This window comes from Lissotriton vulgaris, chromosome 2_1, assembly GCF_964263255.1.
Source record: "Lissotriton vulgaris chromosome 2_1, aLisVul1.2, whole genome shotgun sequence".
NCBI classification, from domain to species: domain Eukaryota; kingdom Metazoa; phylum Chordata; class Amphibia; order Caudata; family Salamandridae; genus Lissotriton; species Lissotriton vulgaris.
Window position 1 is genome coordinate 611,076,050 of NC_141687.1, and position 22,521 is coordinate 611,098,570.

The following is a 22,521-nucleotide window of genomic DNA, read 5'->3' on the forward strand; positions in this document are numbered from 1 at the left end:
GTAAAATCAAGCATTTGAACACGCTATTTTCCTTAAAGTTTGTGGAACCGTTTTAAAAGTTACTTGAACCTTTTTGAAAGCTAATTGAATTTGCAAGTGGAACCTTGCTAAAGAACTTTAAAGAAACCTTTTGATACCAAAGTACTGTGGCCCCATTTAACGTTATATTGGTCTTGTATTAAGCCTGCAATTATCTACTGCCATATTTTTATAAAGAAGATGTATTTTTACATAACTACGCCTGATGTCCATTTGTGGTGGGTCTGCATATTGTTGTATGTGGTCATAAATGCTTAACTAACTGACGCCCTGGAATTAGCCTTGTCTGCTTGCGCCACACTACTTAGAGGGTGAGCAGGGGTTATTCTGAAGGGTGATCCCCTTATCCTGACTAGAGGAGAGGGTCCCTGCTTGTCATAAGTGCATACCTGTGCCAACCAGAGACCCCCAAATCTAACAGGTACCATGGTGGCTGGTTAAGAGACTCAATGAGAAGTTCATGGCTCACGAGAATACAAAAATGAGGAAGAGAGTTGAAGCGTGCCAGAGCAAAGTGCAGAAAAGGATGTCGAGTGATAATTATTCACAACCTCCGGCTATACAAGTGAAGCAGTATGATAGAGTCACAAGACCTGGGTTTGTAGAGAAGGGAATACCTCACTGGTCTGATACCCAAAGGGTAAAGGAGGCATGAATTGATTCAGGTGGCACTTGGAAGCTTGAATATGGAATGTGCAACATGATAAGGTAGTATACAATGTGAGTGGGAAGATGTAAGGTGGACATGCAGATAATGACTGATGCTGGTGGAAAGAATAGCCTTTCCCGGCATGCTCCCAAAATTGTGTATATCCTGCATTTCTTAAAGAAGTATAAGAATTTCATCATGGTTTATGTAATCTTCTGAATTTGAACATAACAACAAGGTTTTAAAGTCTCCTCACTGTGTTCGTGTCACCATCTGTACAGGTCACCCTTTGCACAGTGTCCTTTCACTTCATTTCTACCACTTAGTTTTAGGTTAAGTTCAAAACCAATTGCTGTTGATACAAAAAGGTCAGTGTCATATTATTGTACCTTTTCAACAGGATGTCGCATAGTGCCTTGAGGCAGGTCTCTCTGACCTGTTCCATGGTCTGAAAGGCAATCTCAGATGTGCTGCAGTTTGCGTTCGCCTGTGAAGATGCTTTCTTTTTCATTTTTCTCTTCTCGCTTTTCCCAGTACCTTGTAAGATAATAATGTTAAACATAAAAAATAACACTAGCAGTAGAATGACAATAATAACCAGGACAATGATGATGATTATAATCATAGTAATAATAATATAATTAATTAACAGCAACAGATGGATTGCAATAGTCATGTAAGAAGAGTTCATCCTGTAATAGTTACTCCAGCTCAAGCACATTTCGAATACATACACAAACATTAACCAATGTCAGACCAGGTTACTTCTACTCTACTTCCAGCGTGCTGTTTGATACCTCTGACTGGGATTTACACAAGATGGAGTACAGGGTAGTGTTCCAAGACAGTGTAAGTGTATTGATCATATTCTTGAAAGAGAAAGGGCTTCTTTAGATATCTAATGGGGCCTTTTGGTTAGCAAGGTGCTACTGATTGTATCTGCCTGAATACTGCCATTTGGTGGATGGTAGGGGTGAGGTGTCAGTTTCAAGTCCCCTCTGGCCAAGTAAGAGAGTTCTCCACAGAGTACTCAGAGGACTGTTGTGTCACCAGGTCAAGATCTCTTACTGTAAGAGCTGTATAGCTATCCTGAAGTACCTAGAAGACTGTCTGCTAAGAGAAGAAGGTTGAATGCCAACCCTAGAGAAGAGCTCTTCCAGGATAGAGCAAGGTGCAGCACGTATTTCAATGGGACACCTCGAAAAAATTAATTCAGTAGAGCAGTCTGCTAGATCTAAACATCAGAGAGGCCTCGGACTACCCATAATAGTTCCTGGAAGGAATTGTGACTTAGCACCAGCAACTGAAAAGGCCTGATCGAGACTGATTGTGTATTTTGATCAGACTGTGCATGACCCTACCTACCCAAGTTGTATTTGGCCTGTCTATACATGGTCACAACTGCTGAAGCTGAAATAGTCCGTAGCCGCATCGGTCCAAGTTGACGTTAGCTTGTGAGTAGCTGCAACTAACCAAGCGGTGATCAGACCGCACTGGGATGCGATTGCCGAAGTGTCGCCAGCTAGTGCAGAGCTACGACTGTCAAGCTGTGGTCAGCAGATGCAGAGACTGCAACTGCCACAGGTGTATGTGCCCATTCGAAACTTAGTCAAGGACCCGCCAGCTCTGGCGTGGGCACAAGGTCGATGACACTTAATATTTTATGTATTTATTTTTATTTAAGAAGTTTTGTATAGTGCTAGCCTGACTGGAGGGTATCGGAGCGCTTCACATCGGTTACATAGCAGAGGAAAAGATAGCAGCGCAAAATACAGAAAGGCAAGACAGTTCAGCAATAAAAATCACAATGACAATGCGGTGGAGGGTCCATATCAAGATCTTGATTAACATTGAATCTGGGAAGGGAAGTGTGAATCTCAAAGTTCCCGCTGCTCCTATCTGTTTGTTAGGTATGGGTCAAGGAAAAGGATTTTGAGCTGACTTTTGAATTTAGCGAATGATGAAATAGTTCTGATGTGAGGGGGAATAGAGTTCCAGATTTTAGGCGCGTTTTTCCGTTTTCGTGATTTTTGCGGGATGAGAAGTAAGGTGTTGGAGCTTCTGAGAGTCCTGTTCTGGCCAGCTTTTTGGAGTTTGGCCGCAAGATATTCGGGTTTGCCTGTGTGAAGGGTTTTGTGGGTGAGGCAGGCTGTTCTGAACTTCACCCGCAGTTCTGTAGGAACCCACTTGAGTTCTTTGAGAGCATGAGAGATATGATCAAATTTCTTTACTCCAGTGCCCATTCTGGCAGCCGCATTGAGAGTTGTTTTCAGGGGAGCAAGATGTGTTTTAGCTATACCGGAGAGTACTGCGTTTCCATAGTCTAGTCTTGACAGCACCAATGCTTGGGTGGCTTGCTTAAGATCTTTGGGCGGGATAAAAGGTTTTATTTTATTTAGAAGCTTTAGGTTGAGGAAGGTACTCTTCGCTGAGATCTTAATGTGCTTGGTCATGTCCAGTTTTGAGTCTAGTGTAATGCCTAAAGATTTAACAGAATCAGCCAGGGTGAGGTTCCCGTTGAGTGTATCAATGGCTTTTATCCACTCGACCATTTGTGAATTTTCTTCTTTGTTCGAAATGAGGAGGAGTTCGGTTTTGTCTGGGTTCAGTTTTAGGTGATTATTGGACAGCCACAGTTGCACTTCTCTTAGTGACTCGTTGAGTCTTTGAATGTCTTTGGCCGACGAGTAAATTTGAGTATCGTCTGCATATAAGTGGAAAGGGAGGTTAGCTTTTCTGAGGAGGATGGTGAGGGGTTTCATGTAGATGTTGAAGAGTTGAGGGGAGAGCACTGACCCTTGGGGAACTCCCCTGTTGACAGGATGGAGGTCGGACTCAAAGCTTTTGATTTTGATTCTCTGGAAGCGGTTGTGGAGAAATGAGGAGAACCATTTGAGGACCACCTCGTCTAGACCAGCCCTTTCTTCGAGGGCCTTGAGGAGAAGTTTGTGATCTACTGTGTCGAATGCTGCCGATAGGCCTAGGAGAATAAGTAGGCAGCATTGATCTGAGTCCAATGATTCCTGAATGTCATCTATTATGTTAAGGATTGCGGTTTAAGTGCTGCAACCTTTCCTGAATCTCGACTGATGGGAGTCGAGAAGATTGGTGTTGTCCAGGTGTTGGGTTAGTTGTTGGAGTACATATTTTTCCAAGATTTTGGAGGGAAGAGGAAGGTTGGAGACGGGTCTGAAGTTGTTTAAGTCATTAATGTCTAGGCCAGGTTTTTTTTGCAGTGGGGTGACTTGTCCCACTTTCAGACAATCCGGAACAATACCAGTTTTAAGGGAGCTATTAATAATCCTGCACCAGAGAGGGGCTAGGGAAAGTTTCAGCTTTTTAGTGAGTTGAGCAGGTAGGGGATCTACAGCATGTGAAGAGGGTTTGGAGGTGGAGATAAGTTTAACTATCACTTCTTCTGTGATGGACTGGAAGAGAGACCAGGGTTTAGAGGTAAGAGAGGGGGCGATCCCCAACACATCACCTTGGCTGCTATAGGGAAGTTAGGCATGATTGGTGTCGAGGGATCGTTCGATCTTGGAGATCTTATTATTGAAAAAGTTGGCAAAGTTATCGCACCGTACTTTGGAAGCCGGCCCTAGGGACGTATCAGGTTTGGAGATTTGATGCCTGATGATATTAAAGAGCACCTTGGGTCTGTTTTTTGCGCTATCAAGAACGGAGCGGAAATACATGGATTTTTAATTCTTGATATGTCTGTTGTAATTCTTCCGGACTGTTCTAAGCTGATCGCGATGAGTGGTGCTGGGCATGGTCCTCCAGCGTTTTTCTGTAGCTCTTAGTTGTTTCCTTCCATCTTTGACGTCTGAGTCGAACCATGATCTGGACGGAATAGGACGACTTTTTTTTGTTTCAGGGAAGCAAGTTGGTCAAGCAAGGTTACCATGTTTGCGTTATAGAGCAAGATGAGCTCAGTTGTGGGGAGCTCCGAGTCACTAGGTAGGATGGAGATTTGGCCTCTCTTCCATGGCATCCAGGGGAATCTGGGAGAAATTTCTGGACCATTTGGGGGGGTCAAGGACCGGAGGCAGGGATAAAAATCTTTGGTTGATGTGGAATAGGATCTTGTGGTGATCCGACCAGTCCAATGGAAGAATATTGTCGATCGTAAATGCATCCTGGTGGGCGATGATGGCATCCAGGGTTGAACCTTTGTTGTGCGTTTCTTCTGAACAGTGTTGGGAAAGATTATTGTCACAGAGGAGGTTGTTGAGAGATTGAATTAAAGGGTTGTCGGTCTCATTCCAACGTAGATTGAGATCACCCTGGATTAGGACGTTGGTGTCTGTAAGTGCACACTGGGCATTTAGGCCGGATAAGTGTTCCCCAAATGGGGGGATGTTGCCTGGGGGGTGATAGAGAAGATGACAGACTATAGGGCTGATGTCTTTAGTCTCAATGTTCACAGAAAGACATTCAAATGAGCAGCACTTGCAAGAGTCAGTTGCAGTGATGTCTACGTAGTCTCTATGGATGATGGCTATACCTCCCCCTTGTTGATCTATCCTATCTTTGTTGATGATGGAGTAGCCAGGAGGCACAAGCATATCTAAACCGGGGGTGGAGGTCTCTTTTAGCCACATCTCTGTGATGAACGCATTGTGTAGGTCATGGGAGAGGATGGTTTCTGCTAATTCCATTGCGTGTTTGGGAGCTGATCTACAATTAATGAGTAGACAGCTAGAGGATAGACCCTTTTTGCTAGGGTACTTTCCTGGTGGGGCCTTAGGTATGGACAAGAGAGTGGGTGGGGGTCTTTTAGCTTTAGAGGGGGGTGTCTCTTCTGAAGCCTGTGATCTCTTGTATTTTGGATTCAAGTGAGACTGTGGGAGGAGAGTCGTAGGTGGCAGCCAGGATCGCTGCTTCTTCCTTGGACTTTGCTGCTTTGGTCCTGGAGGGTCTATGCGTCTGGAACCTTGCAACCATACTTGGGGGACTCGGGAGCCTGGACATGGGGGATTTGGTTCTGGTGCGGGTCTGTACCGTGGTCTCTAGGACAGTTTTATTGAGCCTCGGGGGCCGGATATCGAGGACGGGAAAGGGCTCGCATTGGGATTTTGGGAGGTTAGAATTGGTCGCAGGAGAGGCCCTTGTAAGGGATTGCTTGGGCATTTGAGAGAGGGTCTGTAACGGGGTCTCCACTACAGTTTTATTGGGCCTCGGGGCAGAGATCGAAGGCGGGACAGGGGTTGGACTGGGAATTTAGAAGGCTAGAGTTGGTTGGAGGAGAGGCCCTAGTAGGGGATTGTTCGGGCATACAAGCCTTGTCTAGGTTGGTTATAATTTCGCCAAGGCCTCTGAATATTATTTGTAACTGATTCTCTAATAGGATCAGTCGGTGCAACATGTTTTCCGGGGGAGCAGGCATGTCATTGTGGGTCGGGATGGCCCTTGAGGTGTTGGGCAAGATCGAATTGTGGGGTCTAATGCTGGTTGGGTCGCCTAGATAGCCGCTGTTCATGACCCTCGGAGGGGGGTTGGGTTACGAGCTCTTCCTCAGAGGTTCTGTGGGAGTGGGGAGGGGGTCGGAATGCCGAGTTCGAGTGATGGTGAAGGGATTTAGGGGTGGCTGAGTCTGAAGGGGTGTAGACATAAGAAGAACCTCAGGAGATTGAAGGTCGCGGTTAGTAGGAATGGGGAAGTGAGAGGGGCTCCTAGCTGGGAGGCTGAAGCGTCTCCTGGGGAGGATGGACGTAGGAATTTGTGGCCTCTGGTGGGGAAGGGTGTCTGGGGACGGGGGTTGAGGCAAAGCAGATCGAAGAGAGTGGAGATGGGCGGAACGGAGAGCAGGGAAGAGGAAGTCGAAGGCCTCAGGGTTCTCATTATTAGCCTGTATCAACACTGTGCCATTTGAGTAAATGGTCATTGTTGTGTTCCCATTTCTTGTCGCCTGGTTCGGAAGAGAGGTCATAAATTTACAGCTATGTGTGGTGGTCGTCATTTTGGATATGTGGAGTTGTAATCTAAGTGTAGTGATCCAATTGTCCGTTCTATCCGTATGGAAGATGAGATCCATCTTCACCTGCCCTTTGGAAGAGCAGTGGTAGGTATCTAAAAAAAGTGTTTCTGGGTGTTGTCTGATAAGACTATGTTTGAGGTTTCTCCTTGCTTTGATGGAGAGCTTAGGGGGGGAGCTAATTTCAAAGGCGTTCACACCATGCGGTTTCGTGTGGGTCGGCATTGGAGCGTCGACAGGGATTGGGATACCACGTGGCGTTGTTTGGTTACGCGAGATTGGAATGCACGTGGGGTCCATCGCAGCCATGGGAGACGAGGGATTGCTCGGTAGGGGGCCGCTGAGTAGTGGAGAAAGCAATAGGCGGCGAGGGATCACATATCCAGCAAAGAAGTCAGAGGAATCTCAAAGGACTGGTCAAAGGAGAGGAGGGAGCCCAGCGAATAAATTGGGAGAGAAGTTGCTGCGAAAGGAAGGAGGGTGTGAGAGTTGGCGGAGTTATAAGCTACTGAGGGAGCTCACTGTGTGGCTTTGTTATCCCATTGAGGGGTCACATCATCGCGGATGCTTCATCTTCTTGATCAGACTCTCGATCTCTGTGTATTTATTGGGACTTCAGGGCAGCCATCTTAGAGTGGGCAAAGCATTTGAGGCACTAGAGTTTGGCCCGCGATGTTGTGTAGAGGTAGGTCTTTTTTTCCAGGAGGCCATATCCAGGGCTGAGCAGTCGTCCACTGTGGAGCTGTTGTCCAAAGAATGAGGTGCTAAACATATAGCGCTTGGCGGGTTGCTTCGTGATGGGAACCTCATCGGACCTCTTGCTGTCCTGGAGGCACCGGGCGAGGGACGATTCCACTGTGCGTGTCCGTTTGGCCTGCTTCACTCTGTTAAAATCCAGGATTGTTGCGGTGAGTCGTCCAGCTTCTTTAAGGGTTGTTGAGCTTCGCGGCTGGAGGGGGAGTCGGTGGCGGTTTTACTGCAATGGTGGTGGACCCCGAGTCCGGGAGCTTGGTTTTAGAGTTCCTTCTCCCTCTGCCATGTGTTGAAATCAGGTGTTGGTGAGCACAGGGGACACAGGTGTCTGATGTTTGTTGCTGTGTCTTAACAAAAGGAGACCAAAGACCCAGTATTCAGATTACCACCGACAAGAAATGACAGAGATAATGGCCGTTATTCCAATTAGTCCAGGAGCCCTGAGGAATGCTGAAGGATATTTGGTTATGGCCAGCTGTAGGGAATTTGTCAGTTAAGGTGAAATAAGAGAGGCCTTAAGGTTTAGGGCTCACTCTCTGCAAACGGAGAGGTAATCTGGATCACAGATCTTCTATAGTGAGATTATTCCTCATGGGTGGCGGCCATCTCTTGGACAGGTGTAATGGATCTTGGAATATCCGTTCTTTATGGTGGACTTCTGGTCAAAGCTAGAAGGACATCTTCCTGGGTAGAGGGATTGAGAAATAGAGGACTCATTTGTCTCCTGCAAGCGTTCAGCAGGGGGCCGGGCAGGTCAAGTCTGTGACGCGGTTCATGGCGGCAGCCATGACAGGGTCAGGCAACACGTAGTTCGAGCTATCAAACTGCCCCCTAAATTAACTCCTTAAACATCCTGGAGCCCATGAATCACTCAGCGAGGGCCAGCGGTTAGAGCTGCGTTGCGCCGGCCGCCATGTGAGCCTGCAACAGCAATCTGATCACACGCTCGGGTTCAGGCGGGCATAGAGAGACTTGCCGATTATCCACACAGGGGTTCTTCCAGCAGTCTAGGCAGCTCAACAGGGCAGATCCGTCTCCAACGCCGGAGTCGGAAGTTCATTATTCTGCAGGCGCCATATTGTCAGTCTGGTTGAGCCTGCTTCTCATCAGGACTGCAGCCTCCTGCTCCTGCCACCAAAGCACCCGGAGCCGGCACAACATTGTACGTGGCCCAAGCGCCTGATGCAAGAGACACGAGACACTGCCTGCTGGAACTCAGTCAGAGTATGCCGGAGTACCCAAGGACTCGGGCAGGTGAGTCTGACATGCAAGAACTCACTCTATTCAAGAGTGTTAGGGGACAACCCCACACTGAAGGCACATACTATTAAGGGGTGATTCAATATGCACCTGAAGCATTCACGCTAATACTGTTATTCCCATAGAGAAGGGGCAGGAAGGCACCAAGAACAAGGGAGAGAGCCTGAGGACAGGGGGAAAGTGATGGAGTGGCTAAGGGCAGCACATGCTAAAAATTAGGCTGAGACACTAAACTATTTCTGTTGCTACTAGTGTGTAGTATTGTGTTCTCTTGGGTACTAAAGTACTTTCTTTCTTGAGAAGATAAGCACTAGACTGGATATCCACTTTTAGAATTGTTTATAGATTGTTGAACTCTGAGCTACAGGACTTCCACACCTCCTTTTTGAGAAGCCTGTGACTTCTCACCATTGCTGACACTGAAAGTCAAGTGCAGAAAGTGTTGTACTTGAATGAATGAAAGAGCTTATAAAGTGCAGGACTCACCGTCAAAGGGGTATCTCCACGCTGCAAGCGAAGGTATAAGAGCTGGGAAACGGGATCAGATGTTAAAAAGTTCAGTCTTCAGGAGTTTCCTGAACATTAAGAGAGTGGTAAATTCGCGAAAAGTGAATATAGAGCGAGTTCCAATAGCGTATAGTAAAAAGGGCCTCTGTTAAGCTCTTTATGGAACAGACAGCCGATTATGAATTTAATTATTTTACAAATAGGAAGCCAGTGGAGACGTCTTAGGGGAGAGAAGCAGTTCTGCGTGGTAAGTTGAGGGCCAGCCACACTGCCATGTTCAAGCCTCGGAGTGCGGAAACAAGTGCCTGTAGTAGAAGCTGCTTGCTCTCTCATAGATAGAGAATGATGTAGGTAGACTCCTAAGTTCTTCGCAGTCCTTGTAGGTGAAGGGGCAGGGCCCAGCTCTGATGGCCACCAGTCAGGGGACTACAATATTTGCGAATTGCCAAACATTAAGATTTCGGTTTTATCAGAAATAGGATAGAGACAATTTATCATCAGCCAACTAGAAACTGCTCTCATGCCTTCGGCAAACCGATTTTCGGTCGCTGCCGCTCCCTTGTCAAATGAAAAAAGAACCTGGGTGTCATCAGCATATGAGAAGGCGGTAAACCCATGGTCTCTAATCATTTTTGCTAGTCGGGCCGCATACACATTGAATAGTGTAGGGCTAAGGAACAAACCCTGTGGCACCCCCTTCCTGAGAGATCTAGCACCAGAGCGGAGGGGACCTAAGTTTACTGTGTGTTCGCTGCTCCAAAAAGCTAGAGAGCCATTGCTGTGCTAACCCTTGAATTCCGGTTTTATTGAGTCTTTGAAGGAGCTTAAGGTGGGATACAGTATCCAAGGCTGCTGACAAGTCCAGCAGGACTAACGAGATGGTCTTATTATTGCCCACAGCCAATTTAATAAAATTTGTAACACCAATAAGGGTAGATTTGGTGGAATCATTTGGTCTAAAACCAGACTGCGAGGAGTTGAGGAAGCCTTAGGATTCAAGGTATACCATGAGCTTCGCAATAATATGTTTTTCAAGCAGTTTACTCATAAGTGGAAGAAGTGAAATGGGATGGCCCAGTTTCCATAGCAGGAAGGACCCCAAGACATCAGAGGCAAATTATTTCATCCCACATGGTTGATGCCCAGCAGCCCATACATGCCCACAGGCACATCAAACGGGTCTGACAATTGGTGGCAAGCAGGGTTGGATCCTGCAAAAGCCAATTCCAGCTTTCTACAACACAAGTATCTGCACAGTACTAAGGCAAATACAAGTTTAGGGAGGGTAGAACTTGACACCCTGTCCATAGATCAGTTGAGAGATCTGTGTTTGGTTGTGGAGAAACTGAGCAGTAGGTAGAAACTGCAATGGATTATATAATGGACTCAGGAGAAGGTACTGTGATGGAAAGCAACAGAGGGAGTCTAGACTATCTCAGCCCCACAGCACAAGTTGTCCCTAGATACACCCTGTGTGTGTCTCTGAATTTGCCAGAAGGCTAAGGCCAAGGAAAAGGAGAATGTCATTGAATTAGAGAGGGAGTAGTTGATATTAGCTCACCAAGAACAGAAGGTAAGGAGAGATGGGAGGAAAGAAAAAGGAAGCGAGAGGAGAAGGAAATGGAAAAGGAAATGCAGGAAAAAGAGAGAATATTGGAGAGAGAGAGGATTGCTTTTGGAGAAAGAGAAGCTCAGGATAACAACAGAGACAACTACATCTTGAAAAGATGATTCCACCTCCAATTCATAGAAGGTTCTGCAGTCATAAGGAGAATGCCTGTGGCTGAGCAAATAAGTTATGAGTGAATGAAGAAAGCTCCGATCAAACAATATGTGCTGAAGCCGGCTTGGTATCTTCAGAGGGTTAAAGAAATCAAGACAGAGGATGGTATTCCATTTGAAACGGGATCCCTGGAGTTTAGCGTGATTAGAATTAGTAGGTGAGAGGGATGGACACCAAAGATTTTGATACCCTTAACAAGCTGTTATTGACAGAGCAACTCAAGGTGGAAATCCACATAGGCAATATATGTCAGATTTGACAGAAAAGGTTCCAGAGGAACGTGCAGTGTTAGCTGATAAGTGGTTAGGGAGAGAGGAACTCTCAACAAACTGGTTCAAAAGATTTTCATACCCTTAACAAGCTGTTATTGACAGAGCAACTCAAGGTGGAATTCCACGTAGGCAATATATGTCAGATTTGACAGAAAAGGTTCCAGAGGAACGTGCAGTGTTAGCTGATAAGTGGTTAGGGAGAGAGGAACACTCAACAAACTGGTTCACAGGGTAAAGGCCAGGGCAATTTCCAAGGGAGGACACAAGCAGAAAGGGTATTGGGTTCCAAGTCAGGAACACAAGGAGATTGGAAAACAGCCTAAGATGTTTGGGTCTTATAAGTGTCATAAGGAGGGCCATTAAAAAAACTGTCTGGTGAGACACTCTGACCCAACAGCAACTATGATCACAAGTTTATTGACTGGGGGGAAAGGGACCCAAGAGGGCCTTGTTGTACTCAATCTGGTAGCAATGCACATTTAGGAAAGGCACCAAGATGCTCTTAAGAACATCCATTCAATTACCATGCGGTTTGTGTTAGAAGGTAGTATCAATAGGGCGAACATCCCTGCCCTAAGAGATACCATTGCTTACAGGACTACGGTTAAGAGGAATATCTCAAACCCAAGGAGATTCTCCATTTTTGCAAATGGCACAGGTATGGTAGTCCGGCAATTGAAACCACACGGTTACCCTGAACCACAAGGTGAGATAAGAATAGAAAGTTGCCCATATTTGTACTCACAGCGAGAGAGAAGGAAAAATATGACTTACCTGTAGTTACTTACCTACAGTTCTCAAGCATTGGCATGTTTCATATATTCATGTGAATTCTTGAATCATTCCCAGTCATCAGACTGGGAATCCCCAGTAGTCAAAGTTTAAAAAGCAGTGCAAATTTACACTCAATAACATTGAACTTTACACAAAACATCTCCATCCTATTTTCATCATTATAATTGAACCAAAATCCAGTCAATGAGAGAACAGCACCCTTAGCACTTCTCTTAACATGCTCATTAAGTGTTTCACTCATTAACTGGAGCCTCGTGAAAAGAGGAGTGGGTGGAAGCCATGTGAATCTATGAAATATCTCAATGCTGGAGACTGGAAGTTAAAGATAACTTTTTCCTTTCTCCAGCATAGATCTTTCATACTTTCACATGCTTGTATCATGCTTACCAAAGCTGTAATTTAAAAAAGTGGAAGATGAGGATGAAGCTTACCTTATAGAAAGGGCTTCTATGCACTGCTTTTCTCATGGCTATTTCTTTGTTGGTCTTAATGTAAATGCAGCACTGCTTCGTAAAAACAAGGGTCATCTTAAACGGTGCTGCTTTACAAATGCCTTTAAGAAGAAATCCTACAAATGGGGCTCTTGCAGATGCAAAGCCCTAGTTGAGTGTGCTCCTTTATGCTTCTTTTCAACAGCACCTGTGCAATTGAAAATTCGAAAGTAGATGTACGAGTTGTTATTACCTGTTTATGCCCTAATGACAGTCTGTGACAGTGACTTGTTCATATGTTTTAGTCCTCTTAAGGACACCTTTAAAAACTAATAATGAAGCGCATACAATAAAAAGTAGCAATAACTTTTGCAGAGAGTACCCTAAACGCCCCCTTTGTTATTCTTTCAGAAAAGAACAATGTTTTGCATGAAGATTTCAGAAATTTTTAAATTGCAGCCAGATACATTTTAGTGGATGCAAAGGATAGAGCAGACTTAGCAAATTTCCTAAGGATTCAGGTTTTCTTTTTCTGCCTATGTAAACAAACGTTTCCACTTCCTATAGTAACTTTCGATATTTAAAGAGGCTGTAGCTGCTTTTAAAATTCTTTTACAATCTTCGGGTATTGATAACTCTCCAAACGCTAGGTTTTGATAAGCCAGGATATTTGCTGAATTGAATGAATTATCCCCTACTCCTTGAAAGTAGCCACATATCTGGCTTGACCTGAATTGATTCTTGTGAGGACATAGTCCTTAACTATGAGTACCAACATACAAGTGGGACCTCCAGAGTTACTGCTCCCTATTGATCTTGCATTATACTCCAAGTATCACATGAATTAGCTTGAAAGTGTACAGGAATGTTGCTGTTCAGTTGACTGAATATGTGGCTCTTTCTAATCCTGGTATATCCCATGTGGGTACACACTTGAGGTCGTTTTTGGTTTGGTCTGTTGTGAACATGTCCAATGTGGAGCACCCCAACCCTGAAATACTACATGCAACTTGCTGTCAACTGTCTTCCACTTACTTGTATGAGTCTGAGTATTGCCTGCCTCATTGTTGTGCATTCCTGGGGCATGCTCCAGTGACAACTTCACATTATGAATGACTTCCCACATCCAAGATTTTTGCGCCTTGTTAGACATGAGAAGAGATCTCGCTCCTCTTCATACATGTTGATGATTTCATTTGAACTATAACGTGAGGCCACAACATGGGTGTTTAGCAATGTAAGAAGGAAGGCTTTGAAGGCCAACCTGATAGCCCAGAGCTCCAGCAGGTTCAAGTGTTTACTCCTTTATGGTCCATAAGGCATTAATGCTCATAGGTAATATATGAGCTCCTGATCCTGAAAAACATGCATCTGTAGTTAGAAACATTTGAGGCCTGGTTAGTACTAAGGGTTGGATTCTCTCTATCTATTACCACCATTGAAATGAATGTTTCGTTTGGGGAATGATTCTATCACATCGTCGTAGTCTCCACCAATTTGATGCCCATGAATGTTCAACGGTTCATGAACTGTTCTCATCCTTAGATGACACTGAACATAGCAGTAGCATACACAAAGATATTCACAGTACTGCTTCAATCACTTGTATTTGCTGTCCTGTTCTTTGTTATGAGAAGCAATGCTTGGTGAATTCACTTGCTTCCTCTTTCCTGTAATGGAAACACCATTCTACTCTTGTGTAAATCCGGGTAAATAAAAATAATAAATTTGTGCTTGGGGTAAGACTTTGTTTTTATGTTGATAGCCAACCCCAGGTTTGTGAGCATTGACATTGTCTTCTCTGTCATATTCTGGGAGCCCTGCTGCATCGTCATCCTTATGAGCGTGTCCTCTAAGTAGAGGTATATTACACAGCCTTCCTTTCTTAGAGAGGCTGCTACTGAATCCACACATTTTGTGAATTTGTGAGGGGCGAATCTTAGGCTGAATGGTAAAACCTTGAACTGATAATGCAACCTTCAATCACAAGAAGCAACGAGCCCTCCTGTGCCTCTTGTGTATTGGGATATGAAAAAAGAGCATTTTCCAGATCTAGCGATGTTAGGAAGAAGTCTTATCTTGTGAGAAAATGCAAGATTTGTTGCATCATAATCATGTGCCAATTTTGCTTATTGATGTGGTAGTTCAGGTTTTTACGGATCCATCAGAGGCTACCATTCTCCTGATATTTTTTGTATGAGAAGGAATCTTGAGTAAAATCCTAGATTCTTCTCGTGTTGGCATTTCTTCTACAGCTCAGTTTTTCATTAGCTTAGCAACTTCCAGACACAGCTCCTTTAAAGCCACGTCCAGGCTCAGCTTCTTAAGGGTTTACATTTTTCCTTTCTTGGAGGAAAAGATAGATGATGCTGCAGAAATGCCAGGGTCTGGGCGAATTTGACAATGTCCACCATCTGTCGGTTATTATTTTTTCCAGTTTCTTAAATAGTTTCTTAGTAATTCATCCTACAGCCCGCTGGCAGACATGACGAGGGATGAGCCTTTGCTGGGAAACTCAGGAGTTGCTTTCCTTATTATCGCACTATGTTGATTGGTTTCTTCTTTTGCGCTGCCTTTGCTTGTTTTGTTGGCCTTGCTGCAGCCTTTGTTGTCCTGAAGGATATTCATAGTTTGCATATTCCTTGTTTTACCAAGAAACGGAACTTTGCTGAAAGATGTTAGAGTTTGTCACCTATACCCTCAGAAAGGCTGTCTGTTTTGAAACAACAGGTCACCTAGCTGTTTCTGTGAGCATTTTGATGAGCTTTTCCTACCTTTTATCCAAATAAGTTCCGTCAATCAAGAGGCTCTGACTAGTCTTCAAGACAGAACAATGAGCTTTTCAACAAAGCTTCTCCCCTCATTACTGTCACATTTCCCTCATTCTCGAAATAAACATAAGAAGGACATCAATCGGTGTTGCTGAAGTCTGATCACAACCTTTTAAAACAACACTCATCCAACAATTTCTAGGAGATAAGCTATGTCACTCAAAAACTGTCTGTCAAACATTCCCACCACTGCCGATGTATGCCCACCTAATTCCATTTTCTTCTTTCTTTATCCACTGGGACCATGTAAGGGGCTGATTTATTTCTTGACCTTTGGTGTGATGCTGCCGAAATGACAGATTACGTTTAACCAGATAAAATATACACACTGAAGCTGGGGGATTATCAGGTTCTGCATTATTGGCTGACCTTCCAACCATAAATGATCCAGGATGGTAATGGACTTGGCACTTTCATGAGATTGAAATATGAATGTCAGCAGCACTACATGCCAAGAACAGATGCATACTGGTAAGTAGCATATTCCGTTTGAGGCATGTGGGCTGCTGAATTCATATCTGTGCATAGAATGTATAGCAGTCTCTCCCTTAGCGGTGGCTATCTGTGCCAGCTGAAGCAGTTTGAAAACGAGTTTTTAGAACAGCCTGTCCTACAGCAGCTTGCTGTTTGGAATGAACATCTACACAGTAGTGTTTTGTGAAGGTATGTTTGGTAGACCATGTGGCTGCTCTACATATTTCCTTTAGAGGAATGTTTCCCAGGAAAGCTATAGATGCCCCTAGTTTGCATGTAGAATGCGCTCTTGGGGGAACTGTTAAGGTGCGTTTTGCTTTTTGATAACATATTTGAATGCACTTAACGATCCATCTGGCTAACCCGGATTTTAAAATTGGGTTGCCTTTGTGTTGTGGTGAAAAGGTAACAAACAATTGTTTAGTTTTCCTAAAATCCTTAGTTCTGTCAAGGTAGTAAAGAAGAGCTCTTTTGACATCTAGTGTTTGTAGTGCTCTTTCAGGTACTGACTGTGGATTTGGAAAGAACACTGGCAGTTCTATAGTCTGATTGATATGAAAGTGGGATACCACCTTTGGCATGAATTGAGGGTTTGTTCTAAGCACCACCCTATTTGCATGGATAAATGGGTCTTGAATAGTTAGGGCTTGCAGCTCGCTAACTCTTCTAAGCGAAGTAATCGCTATCAGAAAAGCCACCTTCCATATTAGAAAATGTAATTCATACAAATGTAACGGCTCAAATGGTGGTCCCATCAGTCTGGTTAAAACAATGTTCAGGTTCCAGACTGATGAAGGTGGGTGTTTTGGAGGAATGATTTGTTTGAGTCCCTCCATGAATGCTTTAATTGCTGGCACTCGAAACAGCGAAAGATGCTGTCTGTTTTGAAGATAAGCTGCTATGGCAGCTAAGTGTATTCGTATAGATGAAAAGGCTAAATTGCAACGATGTAAGTGCAAAAGATAGCAAATGATGTTTTGTGTTGAAGCATCTAATGAGTTTATGTCATAATTATTACAATAAATGACAAAACGCTTCCACTTTGAAACGTAACATGCTCTGGTAGCAGGTTTTCTTGCCTCTTTGATAATATTCATGCAGTCTGGAAGTAAGTTTAGGTACCCAAACTCTAGGACTTCAGGAGCCAGATTGCAAGGTTCAGCTGTTGTGGATCTGGGTGCTGTATGTCTCCATGGCTCTGCGTTAGAAGAGCGGGTGTTAGATGCAGTCTTTGATGAGGCACCACGGAGAGTTCTAGAAATGTTGTGTACCACGGTTGCCTCGTCCATGTTGGAGCAACTAGGATTAGTGTCATTGGATGCTGGCGTAGTTTACGTGCCACCAGCGGCAAATTTGCCTGACCAGTTCATCCATATCGCATTCCCCTGCGACTGCGGATATGGAAACCTGGCAAAAAAGTACTGGCATTTTGCGTTTTTCTTTGTGGCAAACAGGTCTATGCCTGGTTGTCCCCACTGTTGGAAGTATGGTTGTAGCACTTTGGGATGAATCTCCCACTCTTGCATCTGTTGGCTGTGTCTGCTGAGCAGATCCGCTATTTGATTGTCCTTGCCTTAGAGGTGTTCCGCCATGAGAAAAATGTTTCTTTGAATGGCCCACTTCCACATGCTTTGAGCTAGGTGTGATAGTTGTGGAGAGTGTGTTCCTCCCTGCTTCTTAATACATTGCTGTCATGTTGTCCGTCCGGATCAACACAGTCTTGTTGCACAAATGTATTTTGAATGCTTTCAGTGCCAGAAAAACTGCCATCAGTTCTAGTAAGTTGATGTGCATTTTCTTTAGTTGTGTTGTCCATAGGCCTTGCACTGTGTACTGAAGGACATGGGCGCCCCATCCTAACAGGGATACGTCCGCCGTCATGACTATCTGTGGTACAGGCTCTTGGAACAGTCGACCTTTGCAAAGGTTTTGCGGTTTCCACCAATGCAGAGAGTTGTATGCACGACTGGTTACCAACACTAGGTCTTTCAATTGTCCTTGAGCCTGGTTCCATTGTTGTGCTAGGCACTGTTGTAGCAGACGCATGTGTAGTCGTGAGTCAGGGACTATGTATATGCACGAAGCCATCATGCCTATGAGTTGCATGAACACTCGTGCAGAGAGCGAGTGTTGTGGCTTGAACTTTTGGATGAGCAGTTGCATACTGTTGATCCTTGCTGTGCTTGGGTATGCTTTTGCTGCTAGAGTATCTACTGTTGCTCCCAGATATTGTTGTACATGGGACGGCTGTAGGTGAGATTTTGGGTAGTTCAGCGAGAAGCCTAGACTGTGTAGCAGATGAATGGTGCGAGACATGTGGCTGGCACATTGCTGGGCCTACTTTGCTTGTATTAGCAAGTCGTCCAGGTACGGGTAGACATGAATATGCTGTCTTCTTAGATGTGCAGCTACTGTCGCTAGGCATTTTGTGAACACCCGTGGGGCTGTTGTCACACCAAAAGGAAGGACTTTGAATTGGTAGTGTTGACCTTGTATTGTGAATCTGAGATACTTCCTGTGAGCCGGGTGTATAGGTATATGGAAGTATGCATCTTTGAAGTCTAAAGATGCGAGGAAGTCTCCTTGCTGCAGCAGTGGCAAGACCTGTTGTAGAGTGAGCATATGGAAATGCTCTGATAGAATGTATTGATTTAGGGGCCTGAGGTCCAATAGTGGTCTGAGAGACCTGTCTTTTTTGGGGATTAGGAAGTATAGAGAGTATACCCCTGCACCCTGATGTTGTATTGGTACTGGTTCCTTTTTGCAGCACACTGATAACCTCTTGCTGCAATAGGTTGAGATGTTCTGTGGACATAGAACGGTGTACGGGTGGTATGTTGGGCGGTGTGGAGATGAGCTCTAGGCAATAGCCATTTTGGATAATTTGTATTACCCACCTGTCCGTGGTGATGTTTTGCCTGGATTTTGAAGGAACACTGGCAGTTCTATTGATTGATTAATAAGGAAATTGGATATGACCTTTGGCATAAACTTAGGGTTTGTTCTAAGAACCACCCTGTTAGCGTATACCTGCATGAAGGGTACACGCTGGATATTCATAATCATGCTGAGGATCTTCCCCTGTGTTGCCCTCATTGTCCCCGTAGTGAGAAGGAGAGTAAGGAGCAAAAGGCGTAGTAGGCATAGTGGGATAGAAAGGAATGAAGGGTCTAGAGGGAGAAGTCCCAAAGTCCTTCTTCTTTAGAGGAATGGGGGATGAGAGTCAGTGTCCAGTGGTCTCTTCTTCCTGTGTAGGATTGTGACTTTACCAATCTCAGGATTAATATATATCTTAGCCTGGTCGTCTGATGGATCTGGATGGAAGAGTTCTTCTTCCACTGTCCGTGGCTGTGTCTTTGATTTCCTCGGCTTAGTCTGTTTTGTATCGACTAGTGCCTCTGGGTCGATACCCCCTTCTGTTTCAATGACTTTTGGTTGCTTATTGGTTTTTCTCTGCTCGGACCCTTTGGTCGGGTCGACGAGTGATTTCGGATCGACCGGGTTTGTCGGTTCGACACGCTTTTTGTGCTCGACAGCTTTTTTGGGATCGACCGGTCTTTTTGGAGCACATGTCTTTGATTCGATAGCCTTCTCCGGCTGGATCACAGGCTTCGATACGGCACTCTTTACGTCGGCGACCTTCTTTGGTTCGGCGACCTTCGGCACAGCGGGCTTTTTTGGCTCGACGGCCTTCTTCGGGTCGACGCCCTTTGGCTCGGTGGCCTTTTTTGGCTCGACAGACTTTTTAGGTTCGGCGCCTTTTGACTCAACGGCCTTCTTTGGTTCGGCGCTCTTTGGGTCGATGGCCTTCTTCGGGTCGACGCCTTTAGGCTGTACGGCCTTTTTCGGTTCGACGCCCTTCGGGTCAACGACCTTCTTGGGTTCTGGAACCTTCTTTGGGATCACGCTACTTGGCCCTGGGGTCTCTGAAGGCTTAGGTTTCGGTTTTGGAGCCGAGCCGGACGGCGGGGCTGGCGAATGTTTCATCGGATCTTGGCTAAGGCCTTTTGGCTATGCCTCGATCGGAGCCTTCGGTAACGGGGTAATCTGTGTCGGTGGCAGTGTACTCACAATTTGCCCCGGTGGGATTTCGTCGTCGGAGTCAGAGTAGTCCTCGACGGTGACGATCTCTAGGTCCAAATCTTCAGCTTCTGGAAGTTCTTGGTCATCATCGAAGATGTTGTCTGGTTCCAGTGCCTGTCGCTGCATCTCTTGCCTAGCGGCCCGTCGAATCCGGATGGTTTTCTTCGACCAGAGTTGGGCACAGGCTGGGCAGGTTTCTTCCTTATGGTCTGGTGATAGGCACTTGTTGCATACTGAGTGCTTGTCAGTATGCGATAACTTGGAGTATCATTGTGGGCACCTTTTGAACGGGCTCCTTTCCATCGGCAGCAGGTCCACGTGGCGGCGAAAAGACCCAACGGCCCGTGTCGACGACCGGTTCGAGATGGAAAGTTCGATCGAGTCAATGAGTACCGAGCGAAAACAATACCGTCGAAGTCGAAGGCCTTTTGGCCTTCAGCAAAGTTTTGTTTCAATTCCGAAGTTGGAGTATAGGAATAACATCCGAACCCAATGGCGGAAAAAAACAATCTGAGGATGGAGAAGATACCCATGTGCACTGTAGTTCAGGGGAGGAGTTACCTATCTTGTGATACTTCGAAGACTCTTCCAGGACAACAAGGTGCAATCATCCGGACACAACACTAGGCTGCCATCTATGCACAGATATGAATTCAGCAGCCCACATGCCTTGAACATATACATATAAACGTATTTTATAAAAGCTTTTATATATAATTATCTGTTCGCACTAAGAGAGAGATGGTATTTGATTTTTTGTTTCTCAACGTTAAAATTTCAATGGCTTGTTTCAGCATTCACGTCCTATTGCTCACGGGGTAGTGTTCTTCGTGGCTATAGTAATAAACAAAGACAATATCCAAGTCATTTAGATCTAATCTCTACCTAGTTAGCTAGTACTCGTAGCTAGATGCCATACCCATAGTGAGATATAATCAAGCTTCATTACTGACTAATTTTCGTGCATGAATAGTGGCGTCTTTACCATCATGCTAGAAAAAATATACTCAAACCTCCCTTGATTATAAAATAACATATTTAGGGGATGTCAGTTAAAACTAGTGCTCCAACAGTCTATTATTATTAAATGAACCCCTACGAGGGTATCTAAATTGAGGTTTGCGCTGTGTTTGATGCATGCGCAACGGCGTCATAAATGCTGTACTTAAAGAGAATGCCCTCACCACGTCTATACCATCAAGCTGAAAAGAAATATTCTAGCCTCCATTGCTTTCAAAATAATCTAATTTAGCAAATGTACGCAAAGACTAGTGCTCCAACAATATATTATTGTTAAGACTAGTGCTCCAACAATATATTATTGTTAAGAAAAACCCCCTCGAGGGAGTCTAAATCAAGGTTTGCAGTGTATTTAGTACATGAGCAGTGGCGTCAGCAATTCCGTACTACGAGAGAATGCACTCACCGCCACTACTGTCAGAATCATTACCGAAACCATCACGTTTTAGTGTACTTCTGCAAGGTCTTACCTGTATATTCCGACGACTTGCTTCCCCCGGTGAGTGTCTCTTAATTCATGAAAATATGGTCAATGGACGCTCACTTTCCCTCATCCGTTTTATCCCATCTGTCGCATGTGTAATTATGTCAATGCGTTGGGTCATTTGACTCCATTTTGAGAATATCAACAAATCTTTATTGCACCTACTAGTGGTAACACGGGATTAATCAGTGCCGTTCGTGCATAAGAAGTCACGCTTAGTACATAAAAATAGCCCCCTATATCATGATTGTAGAGCACTAATAAAATTTCTTTCAACATCAAACACAAACTTGGTCATGTTTTTTATAATTAAACCCACAATGGAATTGGGTTTACATCATCCCCATTAATCACAAAATTTAGACAAAATTCTTTAGTGAACTTGAGATTGAAGAATTCCCCAACCCCCTTTTCTTTGTTTACGCTCCCCTTATACAGATATCTAATCTTTTAAAATGAGAGTCACCTGATAACATCACATCCTCAAATTAGTTCATAAAGAATACACTCTCGGGGTGACATCACCCAATTGTAATTTATGGAGAAATTTCAGACAAAATTCCCAAAACTCTACAGGGACCTGAAATAGTGATGTTCAATTACCCTACCCCTGTTTCAGGGTGCTACTCCTCCGGTCTCATAATGTCTTCAATTTTTTAAAGATAGGGAGTACACTGCACAAGAGAATATTTCGGGGCTGAAAGACAAATCTACAATTACACCAGCTATAACACAGGTCTGTAAAAATGTGGACATTTTTGAGAGGGTTGTAGAAACTAAAGTAAGACAGATCCTTAGAGAAGCATATCCTGATGTAAACAATATGTCTCAAGATGCCCTCCCAACTGGAGTAGCACTGCCGGACACTGGAACCCCTGGAGCTCTAGTTACAGATGCTCCAGGTTCCCTAGACACTAGGAGATCCTCCTCAAGGGGACTAACAGGACAGCTTAGGTCCCCAACCTGGTGGTCCCTCATGAAACCACCCAGGTTCTAAGATAGGGCTTCGGGCATCTGGGGACTCTCAGCCACCCACTGACTCCTGCTCCACTGAGCCAGGTAGTAAGCCTCTACACGCTTCTCGCTACTCTGGGACCTAGCTGGGCTACACTGAGCCTCTTCCACCATGCTGGGCTGGAAGATACCTGAACGACTACTTTTGA

The 22,521-nt window shown here is 44.8% G+C and overlaps 1 protein-coding gene across 2 annotated transcripts in view; it reads right to left on the minus strand.

Annotated features, from left to right (window-relative positions):
- Window positions 1-22,521, minus strand: part of SPOCD1 (SPOC domain containing 1) — a 1,145,204-nt gene that overhangs the window by 715,052 nt on the left and 407,631 nt on the right. For both annotated transcript variants that reach the window (XM_086958641.1, XM_086958642.1), the window contains exon 6: window positions 1,078-1,225. In XM_086958641.1, coding sequence (XP_086814767.1) covers window positions 1,078-1,225 — 148 coding nt within the window. The remainder of the gene's footprint in view (window positions 1-1,077; window positions 1,226-22,521) is intronic.